General features: G+C 39.5%; 1 protein-coding gene across 1 annotated transcript in view; it reads left to right on the top strand.

The window, feature by feature from the left end:
• Positions 1-14,141, top strand: part of gfra4a (GDNF family receptor alpha 4a) — a gene marked incomplete at both ends in the record, with an annotated part of 124,482 nt that extends 110,341 nt beyond the window's left edge. The window contains 2 exons of the mRNA XM_079231191.1: positions 11,802-11,971; positions 13,995-14,141. Coding sequence (XP_079087317.1) covers positions 11,802-11,971; positions 13,995-14,141 — 317 coding nt within the window. The remainder of the gene's footprint in view (positions 1-11,801; positions 11,972-13,994) is intronic.
• Positions 14,142-26,395: the final 12,254 nt, after the last annotated feature.

Below are 26,395 nucleotides of genomic sequence, written 5' to 3'. Positions count from 1 at the left end.
CAAATAAGTCATCTAAGAGTGAACAGCTTGCCACATATTTGTTTTGCTGTTTGTTGTTCAAGAAACCAAGTTTCTGATTTAAAGTATACATATTATTAATTATTAATGATATGACAGGCCATAAAATCTGCTCTAGGTTTTTTCCCAACATCAGTTTCCACAGTCAGATAGATTCTATACTGGACTGTATTACTGTCCCTATGGTGCCATAACTATTTTATAACCACTGTATAGCTATAAAGGTTTTTTTTCCCAGAGCAACAATAATGCACACTGTATTAAATAATGAGTACCCCGTAGCAAAAACACTTTTATAAGTTAATTTCATAAAGTAAAACGTTATATAAGTATCATTTTTAAATAATTGATACCTTAATCATCCATATTTTATTTACACAGTAACACAGTGTCCCTGTTATTATTAAGTAGGCACATTTTAAATATAATTACAATTTATCCTCTTCATCCTTTGTTTATCCCAGTATAGGTATCCATTAAGTATTGTATTGATATCAGAATCAGAATCAGAAATCGTTTATTGCCAGGAATGTTTGCACAGACGAGGAATTTAGTTGGGCGGAAGGTGCATACATTAGACATTAGACATTAGACGAGACAAACAACAATCAACAACAGCAATATCCTACATTAACCTTCATCTATCCAACATATTTCACATACAAGGACTACCGACTGGGACTGAACTACTCCACCATAGCTTAATGATTACATTAAATAAGGTCATTTGCATATTTTGTGAAACAAAACTAGACAAAGCACATGTGGAAATCTGTTTCTGTCTCCTCCATACTGGCTGGCAGTGTCTCTACCCCCCTGATGGTGAGTGATACTTTGAAATAGGACCAAAGTTAAACATTTTATCTTTCTATTCTATCGTATCTATAATAACAATTGGTTGTGTTTTACTCTGGTCCCCAAGGACCATACATTGTTATTTAAACTTAGTATTTATTTTTAAAAAGCACTAATTAGAACGGTAAACAATGATAAAAAGTAATTTGGAACAAAGTGATCGTCAAAGTCATGTAAAATTGGAACGATAGAACACAGCATCTGTGAGATATGATACAAAGTAAACGTCTGGGGTCTGCAGGGACGACAGTTGGTAGGTTCAGGGTTAAACTGCTAAATAATTCCAATGTAGTTTGCAGACAATAATCTAAAGCAGAACCAAATTCACCAAATTCATTCGCTTTCTGATGATAATAAAACAGGTGAATAGCATAATGTGAACACATAATCATCAATGAGAAGGAACGTGATTCTATCTACTCTACTAAAAAAAACAACTTCAAAACGTCTTCAAAATGTCGTAAACAATGTCTGTTCATAAATGCTGCCATGGATCAACCGGTGAATGTTCTGGGTTAGAGAGAAGCTGCTGGATATCTGGTAGAAAGCCAGTTTAGAACATCTTGTAAACCCCCCAGTATCAAGTGTATGAAGGTAGAAATAGATACAGCCAACATTCACCATCTTGCTGGTTAATCCAGTCAGAAGCGTATTAATCCAGTCAGAAGCGGCATGTCCTCAGCATCAAAGATGGAAACAAAAGCATCAAGACAACCATCTGGAGGAGGAACCATCAATAAAAAAGGAGGTGTACATGAGAAGAACATTCATGAAGAACAGACTCAAATGTAATCCCATTAAAAGCATGGTCTTCTTCTCTTTCTTTCAATCATTTTATTTTCAGTTTATACAGGTTACATACTACCTCAAACTAGACGAGAAAAAAAAAGTTTTATAAAATAATACATAACATAGTATTGCTACCAACTTCACGAACAATCAGACTCGGACAGAAAACGTATAAGAAAACAAGACAGACAGAAATCATCATCCTTCATATTGAACATGCTATAACCTGCTATAATTCTATATTAATGCATGTTGTGCACTTAGATCTTCGGGGGTCCCTTGGATCCCAAAGTTGCAAACTCTCATTCTTACCACCATTTTAAATTTTCAATTTATGCAGGCCACTCGCCGAATGTCACCCCCAAGAAAGTTAATATATAACATGACAGCTAGCTATGCAGCAACAAATAATGTTAAAGAAAAAGTCTACAGAAGAAATGTAGATCATGAAACTCCATATTATATCTGTCATAAGAATGAACTCATAATAAATATTGTGGACTTATCTCTCCATTGGGTCATTTGGGTCCCAAGGTTGCAAAGCGTCTTCGTATGATTTCCGCATTGTCCTCGCCAATAGAATCCATAAAAGAGAACCTCTGTGAGCCTTTCCAATGGGAGAAGTTGTAGAACACTGTGAAGCCAACTAGCAACAGATAGTTTGACGCTGTCTAGCCAATGCTGTAGGATGGATAACCGAGCGCAGTACCATAGAAGATTGAGGATTCTCTTATATCTGTTTAATAAAGGTGAGGCAGAATGTATGCTTAGGATACATTGGAGAGGATTAAGCTCAATAGGTTGTTGTATTATGGAAGATATTTGGTTGCGTCTACAATATTGGGTAGTTTGTAATTTATGTATAATCTTAAACAGTTTCCTGGGATTTGTAATTGCTACTTATTTTATTGCTATTTAACATAATTGTTTTCCATTGGTGATGAGTGATTGCAGATTTAAGGTCTCATTCCCATGATTGTCTGCTGCTGTGAGTGAATTTACTTAAGGAGAACAGTTTGTGGTAAATATAGCTTTTTTTTGTGACAAACTCTCTGTACAGTAAATTGCCACTTAAGTTGTTGTAATGGGTTTTAATGAGTTAGTCAATAATGCATTACAGCTGCAGATCCCCCCCCCCCTTGAAAAAAATAGACAGATCAACGATTCATCACAAAAACTTCCTGGTTTGCCAGAAACTGTTGCGTCATTTAATTTGAAGCCTACCAGCATCTTTCCTTGGTTTGGTAATATTCTACTCATTATAAATAACTCAGTACTTTTCATTCAGTCAAGTATTTAATTCTCTCTGAAGTATACAAAAATAGGCTTGACCATTTTATAAAGACTATTAATTCGTCATCGAGATATGAAATGACCTATATCAAGAAAAAACAGTTTGGCCATATTGCCCAGCCCTACTGTAAACTATAAATAACCCGTATTTACAGTATAGTTTATTTATCGTATCACTCCCTTGTTGAGTTAACATAACTGTATCAATCCTGAAGGAGTCATACATATAGTGTTTTAAGGTAATATTACATTATTTTTTTTACATTTCATTTAGCTGACGCTTTTATCCAAAGCGACATACAATTAGTGCATTCAACCATGAGTACAAACAACAAGAATCAAGAAAGTACAATTTCTTCAATAAAGTCAAACTACAAAGTGCTATCAGTAAGTGCCATTTAAGTGCTATTAAACTGCTACTACGGTGCTACCTTCCTTATTCAAGGTGTAGTTGAAAAAGATGTGTTTTTAGTTTGCGACGGAAGATGTAGAGACTTTCTGCTGTCCTGATGTCAATGGGGAGCTCATTCCACCATTGAAGAGCCAGGACAGCAAACAGTCGTGACTTTGAAGAGTGTTTAGCTCGCAGTGACGGAGCTACAAGCCGATTAGCAGAAGCCGAGCGGAGTGAACGAGCTGGGGTGTACAGTTTTACCATGTCCTGGATGTAGATTGGACCTGATCTGTTCGTAGCACGGTACGCAAGTACCGATGTTTTTAAGCGGATGCGAACGACCACCGGTGACCAGTGAAGGGCGCGGAGGAGCAGAGTAGTGTGGGTGAATTTCGGGAGGTTAAAGACCAGTCGAGCTGCTACATTCTGGATGAGCTGTAAAGGTTGAATGGCATTAGCAGGTAGACCTGCCAGGAGGGAGTTACAGTAGTCAAAACGCAAGATGATCAGAGCCTGGACGAGAATCTGTGCCGCCTTCTGAGTGAGAAGGGGACGTATTCTCCTGATGTTGTACAGCATGTACCTACAGGAACGTGTTGTTGCGGTAATGTTGGCAGTCAGGTTAACTGTCAAGTGTCACGCCGAGGTTCCTGGCAGTCGGGGTCGGTGCCAATACTGAGTTGTTGAAGGTAATAGCGAGGTCGTGAGTGGGAGAGCCTTTTCCAGGAAGGAAAAGTAGATCAGTCTTTAAAGTCAGGGTTAATTTTCAGGTGGTGTGTGGTCATCCACTGATAGATGTCAGTCAGACAGGCAGAGATTCGTGCTGCTACCTGTGTTTCCGATTGGGGAAGCGAGAGGATCAGTTGGGTGTCATCAGCATAGCTATGGTAGGAAAAGTCATGCGAGCGAATGACAGAGCCGAGAGAGTTGGTGAACAGAGAGAAGAGGAGAGGACCCAGGACGGAGCCTTGAGGGACCCCAGTAGTGAAAGGACAAGATTCGGACACAGATCCTCTCCAAGTTACCCGGTAAGTGCGGTCGTTGAGGTAGGATGAGAAGAGGGAGAGTGCAGTGCCTGAGATATCAAGGTCCTGGAGGGAGGAAAGACGGATCTGGTGGTTCACTGTGTCAAAGACAGCAGAAAGGACAGAGGAGAGAAAGGCTGCTCTAGCAGTGTGAAGCTGCTCAGAGAAAGCAAGGAGGGCAGTCTCTGTTGAGTGGCCTGCGTTGAATCCAGACTGGTGAGGGTCCAGAAGGTTGTTATGGTGGAGAAAGGAGGAGACTTGGTTTAAGATAGCTCGCTCCAGAGTATTGGAAAGAAAGGGAAGGAGAGAGACAGGTCTGTAGTTGTAGACTTCCGACAGGTTGAGAGTGGGTTTCATCAGGAGAGGGTTAACTCTTGCCTCCTTCAGAGAGTTAGGATGCATCAGTGAAAAAGAGTCAGTTGATGATATTGACAAAGAAAGTAATATTTCTCATGATATTGATAATAAAACCCATTAACATAACCCCCCACCCCCGCCCTCTTGACTGTAGGCAATTGTGTTTAAACTATTTTTAGATCAATTATAACGCACTGTATCCATTTTGAAATAATGGTTGCCCTCTGACATGCATCACTCAATGAGATATGCCTCTTTTTTCTATATAATCTAATGTGGATAACGATTACGTTTTACATGAACCCCTTGTGAGTAAAAAATCCCAGCGTACACTTTTCGGCTGGTTGATGGATGTCTTGTTTTTCAATGAAACTCCTCATGTGCATCGTGCAGCCGCGACTTGCCATGGCTGCTCCTATGTGCTGTTTACTGTAAGCTCCTTAGAGACCCAGAAAAACAAACCTCAGAATGACTGGCCTCATTTCCCTGCGTCGGAGCAAAGAAGCGCTCCTCTCTTCCTGCCTGAGCAAATGGCGAAAGCCAAACAAGCGCGTACGTGATAATAAGGATGAACACGTTTCTAATGGGAGAGGCGATTCACGGCTCAGCGGCGCACGTTGCACACTCATCTCAATTGGAGTTCAGTCTCGTTTGCCAGGCGCAGGCGAGCCACACTTCTATTTCGGGGAGAAAGTATGTGTAATGATTTTGGCAAGGAGAGTTTGGATTCGAGCCAATAATTGGGAAAATGAATCCGCCCCGAGAGAGATCCTCGATGTTTTTCTCTCCCTCCACGGTCCTTGTGTAACCACAATGTACAGAGAATGGAGTGTTATTCATTTTGACTTGAGCCAAAAGACCATCCGCTCCTCCGCTGATGGCTGTTGAACAATTGGAAAGCAAGATCCTCAATTAAATCAATCCTCCTGGTCTCTTTTGGTGCTTACCTCTGTTTGCGACTGCCCCCTCCCTGTGCTGGGGCCTGCTTGCTGAGACGGGGCTTCAGATGGCCTTTGATGGGTTGGTAATTGAACGTGATTTGGTTTCCTGCCTCTGAACTAATGAGGTGTACAGAGATAGTAGTGGCAGGGAAGAATACGGTCGTTTGCAGATCCCTCTCTGGAGTGAGCGCGCTCAAGTTTTAAAAAACAGCTGTCACCCTGCCTTACCTCCTCATCGCAACGATAATAACCACATCCCGATGCAAAACTGCAGCTCTGGACTTCTTCGTTCTCTGAAAGCTGAGTGTGTCAGGAAAAAAGAGAGAGGACAGATGGAGGTGAAGCTAATTTATTTCTGCAATTATTCTAATTTTTTTCTTGTAGTTAAACTGGTGTTATAACAGCAATATGTCAGCAAGGTTGGGGACAGGAAATGGGCGTGCACAGGATGTGTGGCTTTGGTGGAACTTATGAAGTCAGTAAAAGGTAGAAGCCCTCAGGGGGGGGAACTTAAAAGTCAAAGAGTTGCAAGATGGTGGTGCTTAAACAGCCGCGTCCAAACATTTACAAAGGAACTGTCGCAACAGTTTACCACTGAAGATATTGGCACTTCATCTCGGCATGGCGGCGGATGGCGAGCCACGGTTGCGGGCAGCTGGAGTTGCAACCCTCGCTTCCCTCATCTATCAGCCTGCCGGGGGTACGCCGCATGCTGGAGCCCTAACTGCACCCTCTGAGTGGGGCGGCACACTTTCCCACCTGTCCTACCAGCACTAATGGTCCACAGCACCATTAGCACGCTGGTCCGCCGCAGCCTTTCCTGCAAGGTGCTGATGTATCAACTCACCATCAGCCGAGTTCAATCTGCTCCCCTCACTATTGACTCGTTGCTGTTGCAAGTTGCAGATTCCTTAATTAGCTGCAAAGCTGGCAACACGCATACACAGGTAACCAATCCGCCACCTCCACTTCTGTCGAGCAGTTGATGCTCAGTGTTGCACCAGTGGAGGGAGTCGAGTCAAGGCTGTGCATTGATTGCTGCAGAATTTTGTTTGCAAAGACGATGGATGGGTGGATGGATGGATGGATGGATCAATTTGTTATGATCCTGTGAGAAATCAATGTTTGTGTGTCACACCCCGATACTCCGCTGAAGGCTTTGAAATCCCATCACTAATAACCAGTGAGTCGCTTCTGAAATCTGAGGGTTTTTTTGCAGGGAACAGATGGAATAATGGTGTGAGTTTAATTTCTTAGCACCCAAATCCATCTTACAGTATAAGCTGTGGATATTAATTGATGAATCTCTCATTCATGTCTTCATTTGAGCATATTTTAATTGAAGTGACTTTCATGCAAACGTAATTGCTGCAGAGTAGCCCATTAGCTGAATGAAAATGAGTGCCTATAGAGTATTAATTCATTAAATGATCATAATTCATTTTGGTTGTGATAAATCTAAGAACCCGATGTGGTGGGTGTCCTTTGGGGTGTATAAGACCATATGAATCCAACAGAGTGTAAATTATACATGGCACAGAATGTACACAGTGTAATATTCCTTCCAGTCATAGCCTACTTACTGTAAGGGGCTCATTTAAATATTCAACATGATCATTACATCACACCATTACAGACTGAAAGGCTGACTGATTATTTCAATCCTCTTTTAAGAAATAAGTCCAATGTCCCTTTTCTTTTTGGGAAATTTTGGGTTACGATTGTATAAATTCTAGAAATATATGTTTGCTGGAGAATCAGGGCTTGTTCGCTTGCATCTCACAGTCTCTGATTCATCTTTGTTATATTGTTGTTTTCAGTGCTGACAGCAAAAGGCGTAAATATCTGTTTCAGTCAGGGGAGGATTCAAACCCGAAACATCGAAAGCATCTGTTTATCTAATAAAATGATATCCAAACTTGAGCATCTGTTCCTTTTACAGCTGTGGAGACGAAGCAGGATCTCTAAAGATTCACAGTCCTCCAGTAATGATTGCTACTGTTGCAGCAGCTTAAGAACAGTGGGTAACGGCTAGTAATTTGTGTAAATATGAACGCTAACATTGTAGCACAATATTGTGAAGATTTGACAACAAGAGATTGAACACAGATCCCTGTGATGTATAACTTGGCGCAACAGAGCCAGCTGAAAACATGAACATACAGCACCTGGTTCTTTCGCTTCTATTGACTCATCACTAACTTTGTGTGTCTACTATTTAGTGTTGGACAGGTTGTGTATATATGATTTTTCATAGATTGTTTATTGAAGATGGTTACCTATTGCTGCTAGGAACACAGCTGATTAAGAGCGTGCCCTTGTCCTTAAAGCGGCTGGAGACCGTCTTCTGATGGGATCACACCAGCCGGGACTCCAAATTGGGCCAGGGGCGAAAAGTACCCCCCTACTTCTGGTGCCCCGGCTCGTACCACCCCCACCTTTGAACTGAGACTTCATTTGTTTTCCAAAGCAGTATGTTTCGTGAATGCATCTTGAACAATTGTGGCACTATCGCATGATGAAATCTGTCAAAAGATAAACAGACGGAGACATAAACACCTGGCACTCAAAAATATTCTTGTTTCCCTCCGTTCTAAAGAGCCCTATAGCTTCTCTCAGCTCATTTTGTGGCTGTCCGACTCGCAACTTTATTGTTTTAGTTCACCCTCACTGCTCTCAGGACGTTATTTTGGCGTGCATCAGGAAGCTTTTTAAAACAAGAGGAGGAGATAAAAAGCCACTGCACACTACCAGCTCTACAACAACCGGCTGTGCGAACGCTAATGTTGAATCTGCTGGGTGTGTAAATAGGTGACTGTATGCTGACGAGCTCACCGTATAAACATAAAAGGTGATTATATGCAATTGTTCACAGACGTTAAAGTGCTCTGCCGAGTGTCTGAATGATTCAGTGTCAGCAACACTATATATATATATATATATATATATATATATATATATATATATATATATATATATATATAGAGTACAAACATGAGCGATGAAAGATAGATGGTGGGTCCCACCTGCTGTACTGTGACGCTCGCATCGTCTTTGAGCCTCACATCCTACTTCACATCTCCATCTGTCAAACACCCTCTCCAAGTTTTAAACGAGAACATGACGGAACAGTTGGATCCGCGCGAGGAAGTGTTTTGAAATCACAGCCGAAAGACGGGTTTGGGATTTAACAAAACTGTCTTCCCACTCTTTTAGAACTTTATTGTACAAGTCACAACCTTTTGTGTGTCCTTCGTGAGAAACTTCTGCCTTCTAGCAAAGTTCCCAAAAGATTGGCTCACGACCCACAGATGGGTTCCAGGAGATTTTATATATTAATATTATTTTTGCAGAATTTCCTCTCTTACATTGTCTTTTATATCTGCAGTACTTCTCTGAGCCACATCAGGGAGTCCGAATATTTGTACCCATCCATTCTCTTTCCACTTATCTGGGGCCGGGGCGTGAGGCTTACAGGGCGTCCAGACGTTGCTCTCACCAGCGACGTTCTCCATCACGAGCACATCTCCGGGGGAGTCCTAACCCTAGGGTGGGGGGGTTCTGCTGGAATATGGGGAAACAGGGTCATTGCCACAATCCCTCCGGTCCTTGTCCAACCAAAGTGAGAGCTCACACAAAGTCAAAAGTCTGGTAATTGTAGCCTACTTGTAACAATACATCTAACATGAAAGGAAAACCTACATTCTGAAAAGAAATAAAATGTTAAGTCTGCCTAAAGGCATTTATTATTTATATATGCATAAATAATTGAACATGTATATGGCTTGACACAAAGTTGTGATTTATCCAACATATATCTCTTCAAAATGGCTGGTTTGCCTGTTCAAGATAATACAAAGTGATGCACACAAATTTGCTCTTCTCATAATTTATAGATAAGGCCTACTTTTTTTGTAAATTGGGTTGCGATGAGTCGTTTTTTTTAAAAAGTCGATCCCTAGAAAAAAAAGTTTGGGAAACACAACTGCACACACTCATACATAACATGTATTTCAATGAATCTTTGGCATTTCATAATGATATTAATCATTTCTGCTTTTCACCTCTTATTATTAGAGGACTCTGTGCCGAGTGTGTGATGCCCGTGACCCTTTGTGGTGCTCATATATTTTACTAAAGAGATAATCCTGCCGGGTCGAGAGGGTCTGAGTCTGTGTGTCCTCGGTCTGAATTGAATGAATGAAAGCGCTGGAAAATGTTAAAATCCTACGGCGTAATTCAAAAATTGTTGACCTTACTTTAAAATCAAACATTGTGTGTTTAACTTTCTTAACTCGACTAAAACTCACACATGGCATGAATGTTGAACTAAAAAGGAAGGAGCTTTAGTTCCAGAACTAGATCCATCATGAGGGCCACTGCCGTGTTTAGCGGAGGCGACTCTGTTGGTTCATGGAGTTGTTGGATGAGGGATTCACAGAGAGCCACAATAATACTGATCAATACTGTTGGAAAGTAACTGAGTACATTTTGAAGTACTGTATTTAAGTGCTATTTGAAGTGTGTCTACGTTTCATTTGCTGCTATTTTATACTTCTACTTCTACATTTCAGACACATATTCTACTTTCTAATCCATTTACTTGTGGACACTGACATTAGTTACTCTGCAGATTAATTATGCAACATATAGTCAACAATGTATGTATATATGTATGTATGTATGTATGTATTATTATTATTACAGGTTAAGAAGAGACTTAATTCACCACCGGGGTTGAAATTCACAAGCTACCATTCCTAAATAATTAGTACTTCTACAAACTTCAGTTCCTGCCCATTTTGAGCAGTAAACATGAGAGAATTTCAAGCTTGGTTTTGGAATATTCTGCACCTTTTTATGTTGATGTCCAATACATTTCTCAGTGTGTGGAAAGAAAGCTGATTTATTCTGCAAAGCCTCGGTGCCTAAATATGGCTGAATTTAACCCAAAACACTGCTTGTATTGCAAACTGTGAGGATGTTATATATGAGGATATTTTACAAAGAGAACTTTGAGTAATACATCTAATCTGAAATAGCAGCCTGTATTTCGTCCTTGCATGTATTTCACTGTCATATCACGTGTTTCTCCAACTCTGAGTCACGTCACACTGACCTGCTCTTTTCGAGACACCATGACCCAGAGATGACGGAGGAACTACCCTCTTGCTTCCCTGAAGTCACAAAGAAAGCATCATTGACAGGAAAATTACAGTTTGTGGGCTGTAGATGATTTATAGACAGCAGCAACAGATAGAGGGCGATTATTTGTCCTCATACTATTATTCTGTACAGAGAATAACAATAATTTCTTATAAATTCTGTCAAACGACTTGTCTGTCTCACACAAGCAAGTGTGTGTGTGTGAGAGTGTGCGTGTGTGTGTGTAATTCATAGCCTGAAGAAACTCATACAATGCTCCAAAAAAAACAAACATGCTGTTCATTATTCTTTTTTTTTTTTTTTAAATATGCCTAGAAACCCCCTTTTGGCATGAATTAAACGTATATATCTGAGTGGCTTTTGCCCCTTCTTCATACTTCTGTAATTAAAAATGTCCTCTTCCATTTGGCTTAACAGGCTTTCTCATTATATATTTACATTTCATACATAGGAAAGTGAATTCCTGCTCACACAACAGTTGACAGTAGCACTGCAGACTGCAGACTGCAGTATTTCCCGCCTTAATGTATTTATTATTTATTATTCAAACTTATTCCCCAGGCATATGAATAACATATGTTACATATTTGTTGGCAGTTTCTTACACCAATGGCCCAGAAAGGCAACAAGATGTATAAATTTGAAAAATGTGAAAATTGCATTTTGTATTTTCCTTTAACTATGATGCATCGATTCTTGTGAGCAGAAAATAGTACATAATGCAATAACATTTTGGCTAAATACGTCAAATCCTGCATGCTGTAGTACCACTTAGTGCTACTGGTTGATGAGAGGTATTTTGGTTTCAAAAGCTTGCGATGTACAGTTTGCAGGATGAAAAATCCAAAGGAAACCAGAGGTTATGGCTGATGTAAAAATGAACTCTCAGAACCTCGTCCATCTCTCGCCTCCAGTAACGTCCCGCTTTACCACAGCGTCATCTCTGCTGCTTCTGTGTTCTAGAAAATGCCATCCAGGCCTTCGGGAATGGATCGGATGAGAAAACGGGCGCCAGCCAGCCCGGGATGCCCAGTCCAGCGACTGACAACCAGAGCCCGAACTTGGCAACCACCGCCCCGGGCGTCTCCATGGAAACAGAGCAGAACATTCTGAGAGCACAGATACCTACTCAGGTGAGACGAGATGGAAGACTGAAATTGTGATGTACGACCTTTTCCAGACAGAGAGGCACTAACGGAGACGGCCTCACTCAGAATTGGGTCGCACTGCTGCAGATAGCTTGGGGCGTTCATTTTATTCTGCGGGGACCAGCAGGCGGGTGGGGATTTACATTGTCTGCATAATTCAAAAAGTGTCCGGTGCAAAGTCACAAAACAACCGAGATGAAGAGAACAGAGGCAGTGTCTGTTTGCTGCCATGTGCACAAAATACACTGAGGCCAGCGGATTCGAGTGTCCAAGATTTTTCCATTATATCATTTTAAAATGAAAAGTGTGTCAGAGAGAAGCCAAAACACTCAGTTTAAATGAATTAATACTTAGAGTGAACACATCCCAAGATGTAATTTTTCGGCTTTCCCGCTAAAGCGTAAATTACAATGATGTTACTCTACAGGAGAAAACAATAATGATCCACGACTTTCCTAAATGTCAATTTTCTCATTAGAGTTAGACTGACATAGATTTTTGAGGACCAAATTGATATCAGGGAGTTAAACAACCAAAAAAACTACAATACTTTATTAGACGATTATCCTTTTGTACGGAAACGCACAATAATAATAACAAGGAACAAGATAAAGTATTTTTTAACTAGAAATACAGTCAGAGTCAAGATAAAGTAAATAAGGTCAAGGCACGTTTCTATTTTTATAAGTGCTGACATACCACACATGTTGTGACAGGCTGGTATTTATTGGCTTATGAAGTCAATACATGTGAAAGGCTTCACTGCTCCTATAACCTATTGTGTGTTCATCATGTAGAGGGGTTTGAAAGATTGAAGCTTTGAAGCTTTAAGATTGGATGCAACCTTATTGATCCCAGCGGGGTCATTAGATCTCTGCAGAAGTAAAAGGATTCTTCAAACAAAATACAGCGTAAAAATAAACAATATTATTGAAATAAAAGACTTATGACAATAAAAAGAAGCAGCGAAATTGGATGTAAACAGATGAGTGTGTTTTATATAAGCTTATGCTCTTTGTAGTTTCAACTCACTGGATTAACTGGAGAGGGAAATACAGAATGAACACGTAAATGGTATCAAATTCATAACTGCTTCATCAACAATATAAACAGGTTCGGTAAACATAATTAATGTGGCGCACACAACAAAGTAGTGCAGTAAACAACGATTAAACTCGGTTGAACATACATTTTAATGTGGTCAGACTGTTTTGCATTAAGCACACACACAGTGTTGCAGATGTTAATAATGAGGTGAAATTTATAAATAATATAATTTACTCCAGGCGTGGGAAGTTTGCTCCGTGCATTTGGCTCCTAATGGGAACCCTCCCAAAAAATTCTGTATATAACATAATTGACAATCCGCCAACAGATATAAATAAACTTCACAAATAAGATGTATAACTAGGCCACTTACTTATTTCCAGAGGGAAAGCTGAAGAAAACAGCCAAAAGCCTAAATTATATATTCTTGCCTCGGGTGATCTGAACTCCTCATCCCACAACTTGATTGTTTAAACAGTCTCTATCATCCTCTGATTATATTATACATTATATATTTATATGATATTAAGGTACAGAGATGAATAGGGAAGGGACACGTTCAACATTTTGTCACCTGAAAGTCGAGGATCAAATAAAGTGTCACTGAGTGGACACCAGCCAGAGTAAATTAGCTCTAGACAGGTGCCTTGAGTCGTATCACCAAACATAAAACTCTTAAGCCAACATCTTGTCGCATTTTAATAACTGTCTGTGATAAATCTACAAAAAATGTAATTAAAACAGGAAATGTTGCTTTGCATTTTAATCAGATCTGGCTTGTCCACAGTAGGAAGTAAATGAAAAGGAAAGACAAGGTGACTTAGTGTAAGCAATGAAGTTTCAGGTTGAATTTAGAGAAGATATTTCCTGGTGTGGAAACTAGTAGCAGATAACAGAGTTTGTTTTATTTTTTTTTTACCAAAATGAACGGATGACTAATCACAAGGTCGTTCTCTTTTAGGTAAATGAGAACGATCGATTGTGGGGCGACGAGGGCGACTCCACTCTTCCCTCCCCGGGCCTGTCTGACCGCGGGGCCGAGCCCATCCGCCTGTCCCTGATGCTGGGCCTCGGTTGGCTGCTCCTGCTGCTGCTCGCCGACCAATAGGAGGCCTCGCTCACCGGGCCTCCATGGACCAAACTCCAAACCTGGTGGGCTGGGGTGGGGGTGGGGGGAGGGTTGGTGTGTGAGAAACAGCCATTTATATGTGTCAAATGATGGTGGGGGAGAGGGTCGACTGTTCTGTCCCTCTCCATATCTACCACACACAAAAAAAATATTTAAGAAAAAAAAAAAAAATCACACTTAATATCTTTTTGTGAATCATGATTCGGAGAAGATGTGTTGTGTAGAGCACACAGGAGACCACACAGGGTGCCGCTGCCCAGGAAGTACACACCTCATTTCTTGCTTCATGCCTCCCTGAATACAAACTGTAACCCGTGACACACAAACTCAGACTCTGCTCATATGAAAATAACGTCCACGCTAAGGCGGAGAGGACCCGTGGGTTCAGGTGGTGTACAGTGAAGAGACACTGATGATGCATTGCCGGAAAACTACAGTATATATATGTATATATATAAAGTGAAAAAACTAAACTTTCTTTTTTTTGTTTGGTCCCTGAACATTCCTTGGTGTAAAAGAAAACTATTAAATGTTAAGACTTTTGTCTTAGATGAACTGTGATGAAGTGTTACATGAGATTTAAGGTGGATGTGTGTGTTCGTCCACATGCAGCTCTCTGCTCATTCTGCTTCGCTCTCTTTCGTTTATGGTCACATTTTTCTTAGAGATGGTTTTGTTACCCAGAAAGCACATAAATATGTATCTCCCAAATCACAATATTACTACTGTTGTGTTTTTTTAAGTGGCAGGATACATTTCCAAATAAAGAGAATATATATATATATATATATATATATATATATATATATATACATATATATATATATATATATATATATATATATATATATACATATATATATATATATATATATATACATATATATATATATATATATACATATATATATATATATATATATATATATATATATATATATATATATATATATATATATATATATATATATATATATATATACATATACACACATACATACATATAATATATTTATATATACAATATATATATACACATATAATATATATATATATAATGTATATTCACTATATACAGTATATACAATATATAGTGTATATACATATAATATATATATATATATATATATTTATTATACATATATATAATATTATATATATATATATTTATATATATATATTTGATATATATATATTTATATATATATATTTTATATATAAATTAACAACTTAGTAAATAATTAAGTTGTTAATTTTAATTTAACTTTCAAATAAGATAAAAAAAGATTTCCCAAAGTAAAAGTGTTTTATTTTGTCAAACAAGGACCTACATTACTTCAAGAATTGTATTTCATATAAATTACATTTTGAGTATTCATGCATTAAGCTACGTGTGAGGGTCTGACAGACATTTGAGTTTGTTCCTCTTCATAAATGTAAAAAAAGAAGATAAAATCATGTGTTTTCTTGGTGAGATGGAAACAAGTTTATATTTTTGAACTGTATGTGGACTTTGCCGCAGAGAAAACAGATATCTATCGACAAGTTTGTGACCAATCACGCGAGGCTGTTTGCCGGTTGGAAGACGGACTGTTTTGATGCAAGAGGGAATGCATCTCTGGAAAAAACTAAACTTAAGAGATGAAAGTGGTGACCCGCTACTTGCTGGGACTCTTTCCTCAACGTGGGACATTGACAATATGTACTGTAAAAAGCACAGTCTGCGTTGTGAGGCAGACATGTCTGTGAGCAAGTGTTGAGGCGCAGAACGCTCTTCACAAGGAAATGTGTCGTCTTCAATACTGCCGTTGAATTCAGTTATCTGAAGAAACACCTATTTGTTCACCTGCATTATTAAATGACACAACATATGCCAATTCTAACACAGACAGAAAACATGTTGCCCCGAGCTATAAGCAGACCTGATGAAAATGACACATTCTGGTTCAAGTTGGACCTTAAAAAAAGAAAACCCTCACAATATAAGCTCATAATAGTCATAACAGCACAATACTTGTTGGATTTTGCCTGTCAAGTTCTACAGGAAGTGAAAAAACTGTTAATTATTCCTCACTGATGTCCATGTAGTTTCAAAAAATGTTTTTTTAACAGGGTTGCAAGGATCTGGATCTGAAAAACAATTCAACACACAACTGGCTTAAAGAGGCAGTTCACTCAAGTCACAAATATGTTCTCTAGTGGTACTGAGACTTGCAGATATTTTTTGGTTTATTTGCCCAGGTTTTGAGGTATTCTTCTCCGACACTGCTGCTGCCATTCAAATACAATAAAGATACATTTTTTCTTAAGGAAGTTGTTCTAGTGATGTTACTGTTGCTACCAAAGCTCGGAGTCGTCTGTCACTTTATTTCTCTACAGCGTCTAAAACCACACACATTACTCTTCTGAAGTTTTACTTGATAGCGTTTCAAGCATACAAGTAATTAAATGTATTAATAACCAATTTTCTAACTTATTTGAAACACAAAACCGGATAAAGTATTCATGGCCAATAAGCCAGTAAATAGTTGACAATTTACACGTCTAGAAGACATGAAGCAGCATAAGCATGTATTTAGCCTCCCGACCAGTTTTCCCTCCTCCTTTTAGCTGTTTTACTCCTCACTAACTCCTGAGGGAAATACCTCTTTATCAGCTAAATGCTCGACTATGTCCACCAGCTAGTCGCTAACTGTGTCGGCTGTTTGATGTCGGGCAGTTTGTTTTATCAGAGCGAAAGCAGCTGCGTGCTGCGGCTGGAGAAGACACTAACGAGGGTGTTGAAAGTGAATTAAAACATTGAATTTACTGCTGTTAAACAAAAGCAATGGTTAAAATAAGACGCGGATTAGCGCCATAGAGCTGAGGGGAATCGCACAAACAAGTGTCCCTCTTAGCTTTACAGACGTCATTTGACTCATTGATAATACAAAAAAAATCTTTACCACATTCTATGAAATGTGTATTTTAAAACAAATTGAGAGCAATGCTAGCCAGAAGATAAAACCTATGTAGTGATTCAACAGTTCCGTAATGGTTACAGGGGAACACTGTTAAATGTGGTCTCAAGTAAGGAATCAATTGGCAACAAACTTGCCTTTAAAGACTCTTTTCTATTTTTCTTTTTACAGAAGAAATAGTCCCTGCTGTCCACAGGACAAGTGACAGATTCAATTTTTTTAAAGCAGGTATCTCCATGTCTGGGCACATAAAACAAAATGCTCTGCATTATGTGAGTGAAAAATATGTTTTTGCTTTGGGTGAAGAGATATTTAAGATTTTAAATAAAAAAATGTATAAAACAACTCTGCAAAACTGCAGTTCTGTGGTTTCCTGGCAATGAGTGTGTGAGCGATTCCTCTGGACCTCACAAAGCGTCGGCCTCTTATGACGTGCTTTGATTCGTGCTGTGATTTATCAGGTCGACGCCGTGTCCTCTGGCGCCGTGAGGTGATGGGCCAACCCACTCCCTGTTCGTCAGCACCCTCAGAATCCCAAATGTGACGTGTCACTTCCTGCAAATGACACAGTAAATGAAAATGAATTCAGACCAGTTCTCTTGTGCAGAGTGGAGGGACTCTTTTCCACCTCTGTAGAAATGTCTGGTCCCCTGACAAGATGTGACTCTTGACCCCCTCACCCAGATTCATCCAAGTTCAGCATCACCTCTCTGTATTTCAAAGAAAGTACTTGCCCTTTTCCTCCCTCAGGCAGCTCCCCTGGCATAAAGTTAAAAATATATATTTTTCTTCCCACACACGGCGTGATTTGTAAATATATTATATTATAGTGTATATACTACAGAGTGTATACCATATGATTTCTATAACATTCATACCTTGGGGTAATAATAAAAAGGGATTTGATCCAAAGTTTTGCTTTTGATATGTCAGAGAAAGTCACTGAAAGGCCGATTCTGACAACTTTACTAAGCACAAAATGGTGCATCAGAAACTTTAATAAACGAGACTCCTGGTGTAAACAAACAGAGACAAAATGTTTGTTTCTTCCAACCTACTGTATACCTTGAGGCTATAGACATATTGCACATTGCAGCTGGAAAATGGGGGCAATAAGGTACCATATGTGAGCCACAAAGTAACCTGAAATCACTGCGTCATCATCTCACCCACAATGGTCATCCTTTGACAAAGTGAGACTCCAGCTGCCTGTTTGCCACCTGTGCTTTGCATATAGCGGCTGTTATTGATGCCGGTCTCCATGTTTTGGGTCAACAGCTAAGTGGGACAGACCGCCTGCTGTCCCACATACTGTAGCTTTTGAGTCCATGGCTGGTGCTGCATGCTGATAAAAGGCAAAAAAATCTGACCACCAACAGAAAGCTGAGTGAAGCCGAGAACTGAAACTTTTAAATATCTATAAATTAAATAGGGTAACTAACTTGTCTGTGCTATGTTTAATCGATTAAAGATCCAGTTTTAAAAGTGCACAGGGAGCACCAAATGAACTATATGCATACTAAAGAGAAAGGTTTTTAAACTATATTCTTTTTCAAAGAAATGTCAAACTTAATTCTCAATAACCATACTACATTTAATTTGACGACTAAAAACATCAAGACATTTGTGTTTCTCTGCTGTTAAAGGTTTGTTAACTCCAAAGTGTGTAAAAAACATATCTATATATTATAGGGACTTTATCTTTCAGCAACCATGAATGTTTAAAAACATAGATTGAAAATCAAGATCTTTATTCACAGTCTATGGTTCATACAGTCACTGACCATGGTGTTTGAGAGCGTGTGTGTGTGTGTGTGTGTGTGTGTGTGTGTGTGTGTGTGTGTGTGTGTGTGTGTGTGCAGGTTCAGTGTATATAGTACAGTATTAGATAACTATTTCCTTACTTAGAAGAAATGAAACATGCTTCCTGAAACTTGAGCCACATATCAGCAGTAAACATAATTGCATTTCTGCAGTGCCCATTAGGGCCTCATTCACCACTTACCACATTGAGCTCAAGGTAAAAACATCATTATACTAACAAACAAGACCATAACTGATGTGAGCAGCTTGGCCTCAAGACACCACACAGTGTGTTACAGTCTAACTGCATAGGTTGTTTTTGTGTGCGTTAACTTGCCTTGTTATCACACATGTCTGTTGTTTTTGGCCTTTATCCTTCTTCTTGTTCTTCAAACGATTTGGAGTGAAGCCAGCGGGGAGGAACAAGCAGCGACATCGTCTGTAAAGCTCAGAGAACACTCACTGACTGTTCAGCCTTACCGATTAAAGAAATGGGGACAAATAAAATATATATTATACGAAGTAAATACTCAAAGAATACCGCAACATGTCACATGACAACAGAAGACAAGTAGCTGCCACTATGGTATTAGATGTTTCTAGGTGTGGAAAAAAAAAAACACCAATATCACACAAACGTCACAAAGGAGGAAGAAGTTGGGACTTTGAGAGTGAGAAACACAGCAACGCTGAACATTATGACGTGTGTTGACTATTTGGAGGCATATCGATGTCCCACAGGCTCCATATTCCCCGCTCAATACCTTCCTAATATGACACATTACAGGGACCTTTCAAAGATATTTTGTTCTCCGCTATGATTTTCCTCTAATTAAATTTCCAGTGTACGTTTCCCTGGGTTAATATGTTGAAATCACTCAACTACAGCTTCAAGACTACTGAAGCGATACTATTTTCTTGACATAGACACCGATATCTCCACGTCCGCTGAATGGATTGTTAACCTTTCAAACTGCATTTGAAACGTCTCTCCCCTTTCGCTCTTATGCAATTTACACTGCGAAGATAGCCCCTTACAAATCTGTCACAATGGGGACACTGCAGGAAGGAACCGGGCCAATCACCTCCACGGGTACAAGTTTTATCACATACGGCAAAACTGATATTTAATCTGAGGTCAATCCTTTTAATCTGAGGAATTGCAGCATGTCTGTCAGTCGATTTCTTTAAAAAAATTGGAAAATTAAAACGAAGGGCTCATTAACAGCTTAGTTTGTATTACATTAGTATCATATGAGCAACAATTCAGAGTTGGTGTCGAGTATCTTTAGCTTCAGATGACCAACACATGCTGACATCATTTGGCGAGCTGGTCCTTTAAGGAGAGTTTCACTGTGTTTTTCAGAGTCAGCCACCCTGAAGCTCGCTTAGTTCATTATTCCTGCACTACAATGGGCTAATTTCTCAAAGCAGCAATCTGAGAAGAAAAAAATAAAACTGAAAATGTTTAGATGCTGCAGTCTGGGGGGGACTTTTACTTCCACAACAATAAAGCACATAATTAGGTTAAGAATTTTAATTATAGGCCAATATCAAACCATAAACAGGGCCAGGGCCTTTTCATTGGTGTTACATAATACATTAGACATCAAATCATAAAGGATCATGACCTTAGGAAGAGTACAGGCATTTAAAACTCTTTACCAGGTGTGGTAAAGGTATTTAAACAACCTTTGTTTTAACGATTTACTGCTCACAATGTGGTGATATTTTAATTAGATTACTGGATTTTCAAGGTAAACCACATTGCATATTATGAATACAAATGCAAGTACAATGCTTCGACTGAATATCTACAGAACGTAAATGCTGCACTTTAACACCAGCACTCGCATTTACTAAAGAGAGATATACACACATCTATTCACAAACTATACTGTAAATTAGCTAACCCGATCATATTGTAGAATAATAAGCAACTAAATGAGATCGTTGTGTCAACTGCTATAAGACTTCTAAATTATTCAGCTAACATGGACAAGAAATCCCCCCAAAATGGAGCATTAACAATTCCATGATAAGTGAACAACCTTAATCTGCTGTTGCTCATGCTATGTGATGGAAAGCTCCAGAGCAGCTACTAAAAGAGTGAGTTTTGTAAGCTCTCAAAAAGTAATGAATCAAAGAAAACTAATGTTTTCTTGTCTATTGTAGTCAGTTTGTGCAGTCAGAGACATCTGGCATTATACCTGTAAAACACCTGTTTTCCTGCACATCAGGAAACAGGATTTCTCCTGCAATATGGATTTACTGCAGATTAATTATGAGTGAAAACCTTCAACAGAACTGTTGTACTGAGGGGTGGGGGGGACATCACCATAAGTCAGAATCTGAAAGCTCAGTGTTTAGGATGAAGCGGGGGCGGATGGATCGAAACAACTCCCCGGAGAAATGTCGACTAATTGTGATAATGTGTCTGAAGCTGTCAGCAAGACGCGAGAGAAAAACAATCGTCTGCAACAAGAAAACACAAATGCAGCATTTCTGAGAATTACATTTCACCGTGTAACCTTTGTTCAGCAAATTTGAAATACGACAGGGGGAATTTTCTTACAGACGTTATCGCCCCTGACAGCTCTGCAAAAAAAAAAAAAAAACGACCAATTTGAAGCTGAGGAGAGATAATTATATTAAGAGTGTTTGGTGAAAGCAATAAAGACTAGATGAAAATGGGTAGACGGATGTTAAGTCTGCAAACATTCTCAGCCTACTTGGAATTAGACTCGAGGGGCTGGGGTGGGTGGGGTTCATAAACAGCATCCCCATAATGTGAAGGAGGGGGAAAAAAGAAAGAATAAAAGCCTCATTATCAGCCGAGTAGAAGCGTGCAGGCTGTCAAAATGATCAGGATGGATTTAGTCAAAGACTTGAAATCAAAGGGCAGCACCTAATCATCTGTTTACACCATATAGGAGTTCCTGAGGCGGGGAGGAGAGAGGAAACAAGTGAGTGGAGAAAGGGAGAGGAGAAGGTGGTGTTAGGAAAGGTGTCAGATAAAGACATGAAGGAGAAGAAAATGGTGAAGAATGGCAAAAAAGAAGAAGAAAGAAGTGCATTTGGGAACGTGAGTGGGTGGCATGGAAGAGAGGACAGAAGAAGAGGAAGAAGAGATAGTTGAGAAGAGCTGGAGAGAGAAGAAAAGGAAGGATGAAAGAAGAGAAATAAGAAAAAAAGGACAAAGGAAAGAAAGAAAAAAAGATGCTGATGCTTCCTTGAGTCCTCTCTCCTTGCTTGTCCCGGAAATCTCCTTAACGACATTTCACCTAGACATTTTTTTGTTTGTATCATTGTGTGTTGGCTTTACCCAATTAAACCGCTAGAATGACTGATGTTTACATGTGCAAACAGCTGCTGTCGTCAAATTACTATATCAATAATAATATCTTATACACATATATATATATATTATATATATATATATATATATATACATACATATATATATACATACATACATACATACACATTATTTATATATACACATTATTTATATACATACATACATACATTATTTGTCACTCACTTCACACAAATATTTGTAGTGCTTCAAATATATAAAGGCCGTAATGCGTGTTTGTTAAATAAATGCATGCCATATGTAAATTCTGCACATTATTGCCACATTATGAATTGAATTAACATATATTGTTGTTGTGAACATCATAAACAATGGACAGATGATGCAGCTGCGCCACACGTCATGTTTAATTGATGTCTCTTTGAAATGACGGCTCATAAGAGCCGTTTCATTTTGTTAAATGCCTGTTGCCTCGACTCCTCTCTCCTCGCGTCTCTTCCTCACCTGGACTCACATCTAATGTGGGTGAGGAAAGAAATCAAGGAGGCATGCTAGAATAGTTAAAAGTACCTTGTGAAAGAGCTAGAGAGGGAGGGAAGGAAGGAAGGAAGGAAGTGAAAAAAGCTAGAGGTGAGGAAGGAAGGTATGGATGAAAAATGGGGAAGAAGGGGTGAAAGGTGAAAGTAGAAAAGGAAACAGAGAGGGTAACTGAGGAAATAATAAGGAAGAGAGGTGAGACAGAGATGGAAGTGATGAAAAAAACAAAACAGAAAGATAGGGTGAGTATGAGATGAGGAGAGGAGAAAGGAGCCAAGAACATAGGAGGCAAGAGGGAGGGGAGGAAGAGAAAAAAAGGTGTCAGACAAAGTGTGAGAATAAGAGAGGAGGGGGGGAAGAGAAGAGAAGAGAAGAAAGGAGAGCTGAGAGAGAAGAAGATCAGGAGTGAAGGGAGGAGAAGAGAGAAACAAAAAGAGACAGGGAGCGAGGGAGAGAAGGAGGTAGGGAGGGAGAGGTAGGAGATTAAAGGGAGAGAAAGAATGGAAGAGCGATGCAGGATGACTGAGATGAATAATTGCTGGTGAGAACACAACCGCTCACCGACACTCAGCCTCTCCTGCCGCCGCTTCGCTGCAGGGCTCGAGAAAAACATCCAACAGCAGCATTAAAATAGCAGCGATTATTTGAAAACAGGCCTGGGGGGAAAGTGTATTTACAAATAATAATTCTCAACATTTGTTTCAGCGTAGTGGGAGCCGCAGACGGGTGCGGTGTGTCACAACATGGCAATCCAACGTCGCTTTAGATCCAGAGAGCGAAGTCATGACACCTGCTGAGCAGATTGACTTTGAGACTCTGTCATAAATCTAACAATCCCCCTGAGGGGCAGCTCTGAAGATGTGCGACCTCTTGACCTTTCACTCCAGCGTCACTATCAGGTCAAAATATTAATTTTCTCTCAAACTCACGATGCTCAGTGGATGAATCCTGTTGTTTTTGGTGCCCTCTTGACCTTCAATTGACAGTCATTTGCAGCAGTGACAGTATTTTTACTCAAGTACTGAACTCGAGCAATGTTTACATTATATACAGGGAAATATTGTACTCCACTATATTTATTTCAAAGCTTTAGTCACCAGTTAATTTGCTGATACAAACCATAAGTAGCCAAATATGTTAAAATATATTATTATAGGTTAAGCCATCCAGCATTAGATGATGTAATTAAAATTAGGTTCACCTTTACTTACTGCAACATCAAGGTTATGAATACACAAATGCATCGACTGATTGCATGATTCTCGTGGCGTTAAAAATATTAATAAATTATATTCACGGTCCCCAGAGGATGATTTTTTTTTTTACCCTTGACCTTTTACTGCATCACTATGTATCTAATAACGATCTGAAAATGCAATAACCAGATTGTCGTAAAAATCGGTGAGCATGCATGTTCCTTAAAGGATAAACCCGTACAATTTTGGAAACAACTGAAAGACTCTTTTGACGCCAAAGTGAAGTCAAATTAAAACTTTTCAACGAAGCAGATTGCCGTGAAATTTTTACGAGGACCATTTATGCTCCTCGGTGGATTTATGCATTGGCTTTTAAAGACTCCCTGAACAGGATCCGACGTTACGCATTGTGATGTGCGCCGTGCAGCCTCGAGGAGCTGCCAGCAGGGCTGTTTTTTTGCAGTTGCACCATCAAAGAAAAATCTCTCAAATTCCAGTGTACTTACTTGAAAGACATGTTACCAGAAACCGTTCATATTATGAGGCACCGCCCCTCTGGCAATCCAGGCAGCAGATTCAAAGAAGCACCAGAGGAGATGTTTGAAATGAGGTAAAACGTAGTTATCAAGACAAACAGCGGTGGGTGGATTTTGACATTTAATAATAGACAAAAATGTTCTGTCATTCTTTTATGTACATCAGTAATTACAAGTTCAGTATACTATCATCCTCAAGTTTTACATGTAGTTTCATCAGCTTCTAGTAATGCTTGTTCATCTTTACACTGCCGTCTTACATACAAAATATGCCGTGTACTGCAGTCACATTTAAAAAAGCCTGGAGAGGTTCGCGTTAAATGATTTTCTGTCAAAACCATTCAACAAATGTCATTCACAATACTTTCTCATTATTTACAAAAAAAAGCAACTGCTAAATTATACATATTAACAAACTACTTCTTCAGTATATGTAATGACACTATACAAAGAGACGGCAAGAAAGAGAGGGTAACGGCTGCTTTTACAATGACCTTATTCCGATGCTTGAACCCGTGTATTAAAGCATTTTAGATTTGACAAATTAATGCTGCCAGGGTTTGAGAAATATTAACTACTTCTTATTAGGAGGATTTCAGGTAAGCAATCACTTTTATAAATATGCATTTGCTGTACATTTCTACCAGTTAATACAGAGTTTTAATAAGATGAAATAAGGTCACTGTAAAGTTAAAATGTTACCCGATAAAGTTTGAGGCTTGGAAAGAGAGGCGAGATAGAGGGAGTTGCTCATCTCGTTCGATGGTAAAATCTGACGAGTCTTTCATGGGTAAAGTGGCTCGAAGGCAGACTGCGTTTAGGGTTCCTACACGTTTCCCTTCTCAGATATTTAGAGCTGCTCGGGGCCACTTCACAGCTCCAAATGGTGGCGATGGGTAATCTTCTGGAAAATCTGAACCTTAGAAACCACGAGTCCTGTAATGCAACATCAGTGCAGTGCACACAGTTAAGTTCATATTTATCAACTGGACTGCCGTTTGATGGGTCAAAACATTTAACCTCAGTGAGTCCAGCTCTCTCTGGACAGGGTGTAAGGTTTGCATTGTGCTCTTAAGAGTTTTGATTCGTCACTTCTGTGGGGTCTCAGTTAGGAACGATGGGACTGTTACAGCTTGCGATTTAGGGGGAAAAAAAGGGGAAAAAAAGTGCATTTTTACATTAAATTGTGGAAATTGAAACACCAGCCAAACGCATGTTATGTTGTTTTCTGATGAACCGGACTGAGCGGTGAGCAACCACGAGCATTCAAAGCCATACGGGGATCGTGTTTTTCCTTCATGAGATCACATGTTGGGAGTTCTTGTAGTTCGCTCACACCACAGTAAGAGCGAACAGCTCCCCGTGGCCGTCTGTTTGGAGTGGATCCGCTGACAAAAGCCGACTGCTAACAAAGCTCCGCTATCTCAGTGACCCATGCATTGCATTTCAAATGGCTGCGACACAAAGCAAGATATTTTTGGGTTTGCATCAGCATTAACTTGTGATCCCTTTGGATCAATGTTTTGCTGAGTTGGTTGATACAAATTCAATGTAATGTAATAATGGGTAGCAATGTGCCTTCGATGTTCTTTAAACAGCTGGGACGGGGCTTGAAAGCAGTCCAATAAAGCTGAGAGCCGAACACTACGGGACATCTATCTGGTCACCAGCACGGCCACGCAAGCTGAGCCGTCCATTTAGCAGGAAAAGTCAGGATTGGAGGGAGGACATGGTCACAGGTTGGCTTATGGTTGGATTTATCAAGTTGGACAGTATACGGTATTTATCGTGGTTTAGATTTCAGGCGTTATTGTCCAGCTCAACCATGGGGGTCTGCTTTAGTCCCACCCTACTAGAGAAGGCGATGTCAATAAAGCAGTGT

This window comes from Taurulus bubalis (assembly GCF_910589615.1).
Source record: "Taurulus bubalis genome assembly, chromosome: 1".
In the NCBI taxonomy this organism is placed as follows: domain Eukaryota; kingdom Metazoa; phylum Chordata; class Actinopteri; order Perciformes; family Cottidae; genus Taurulus; species Taurulus bubalis.
This window is presented reverse-complemented; position numbering and strand designations above follow the sequence as displayed.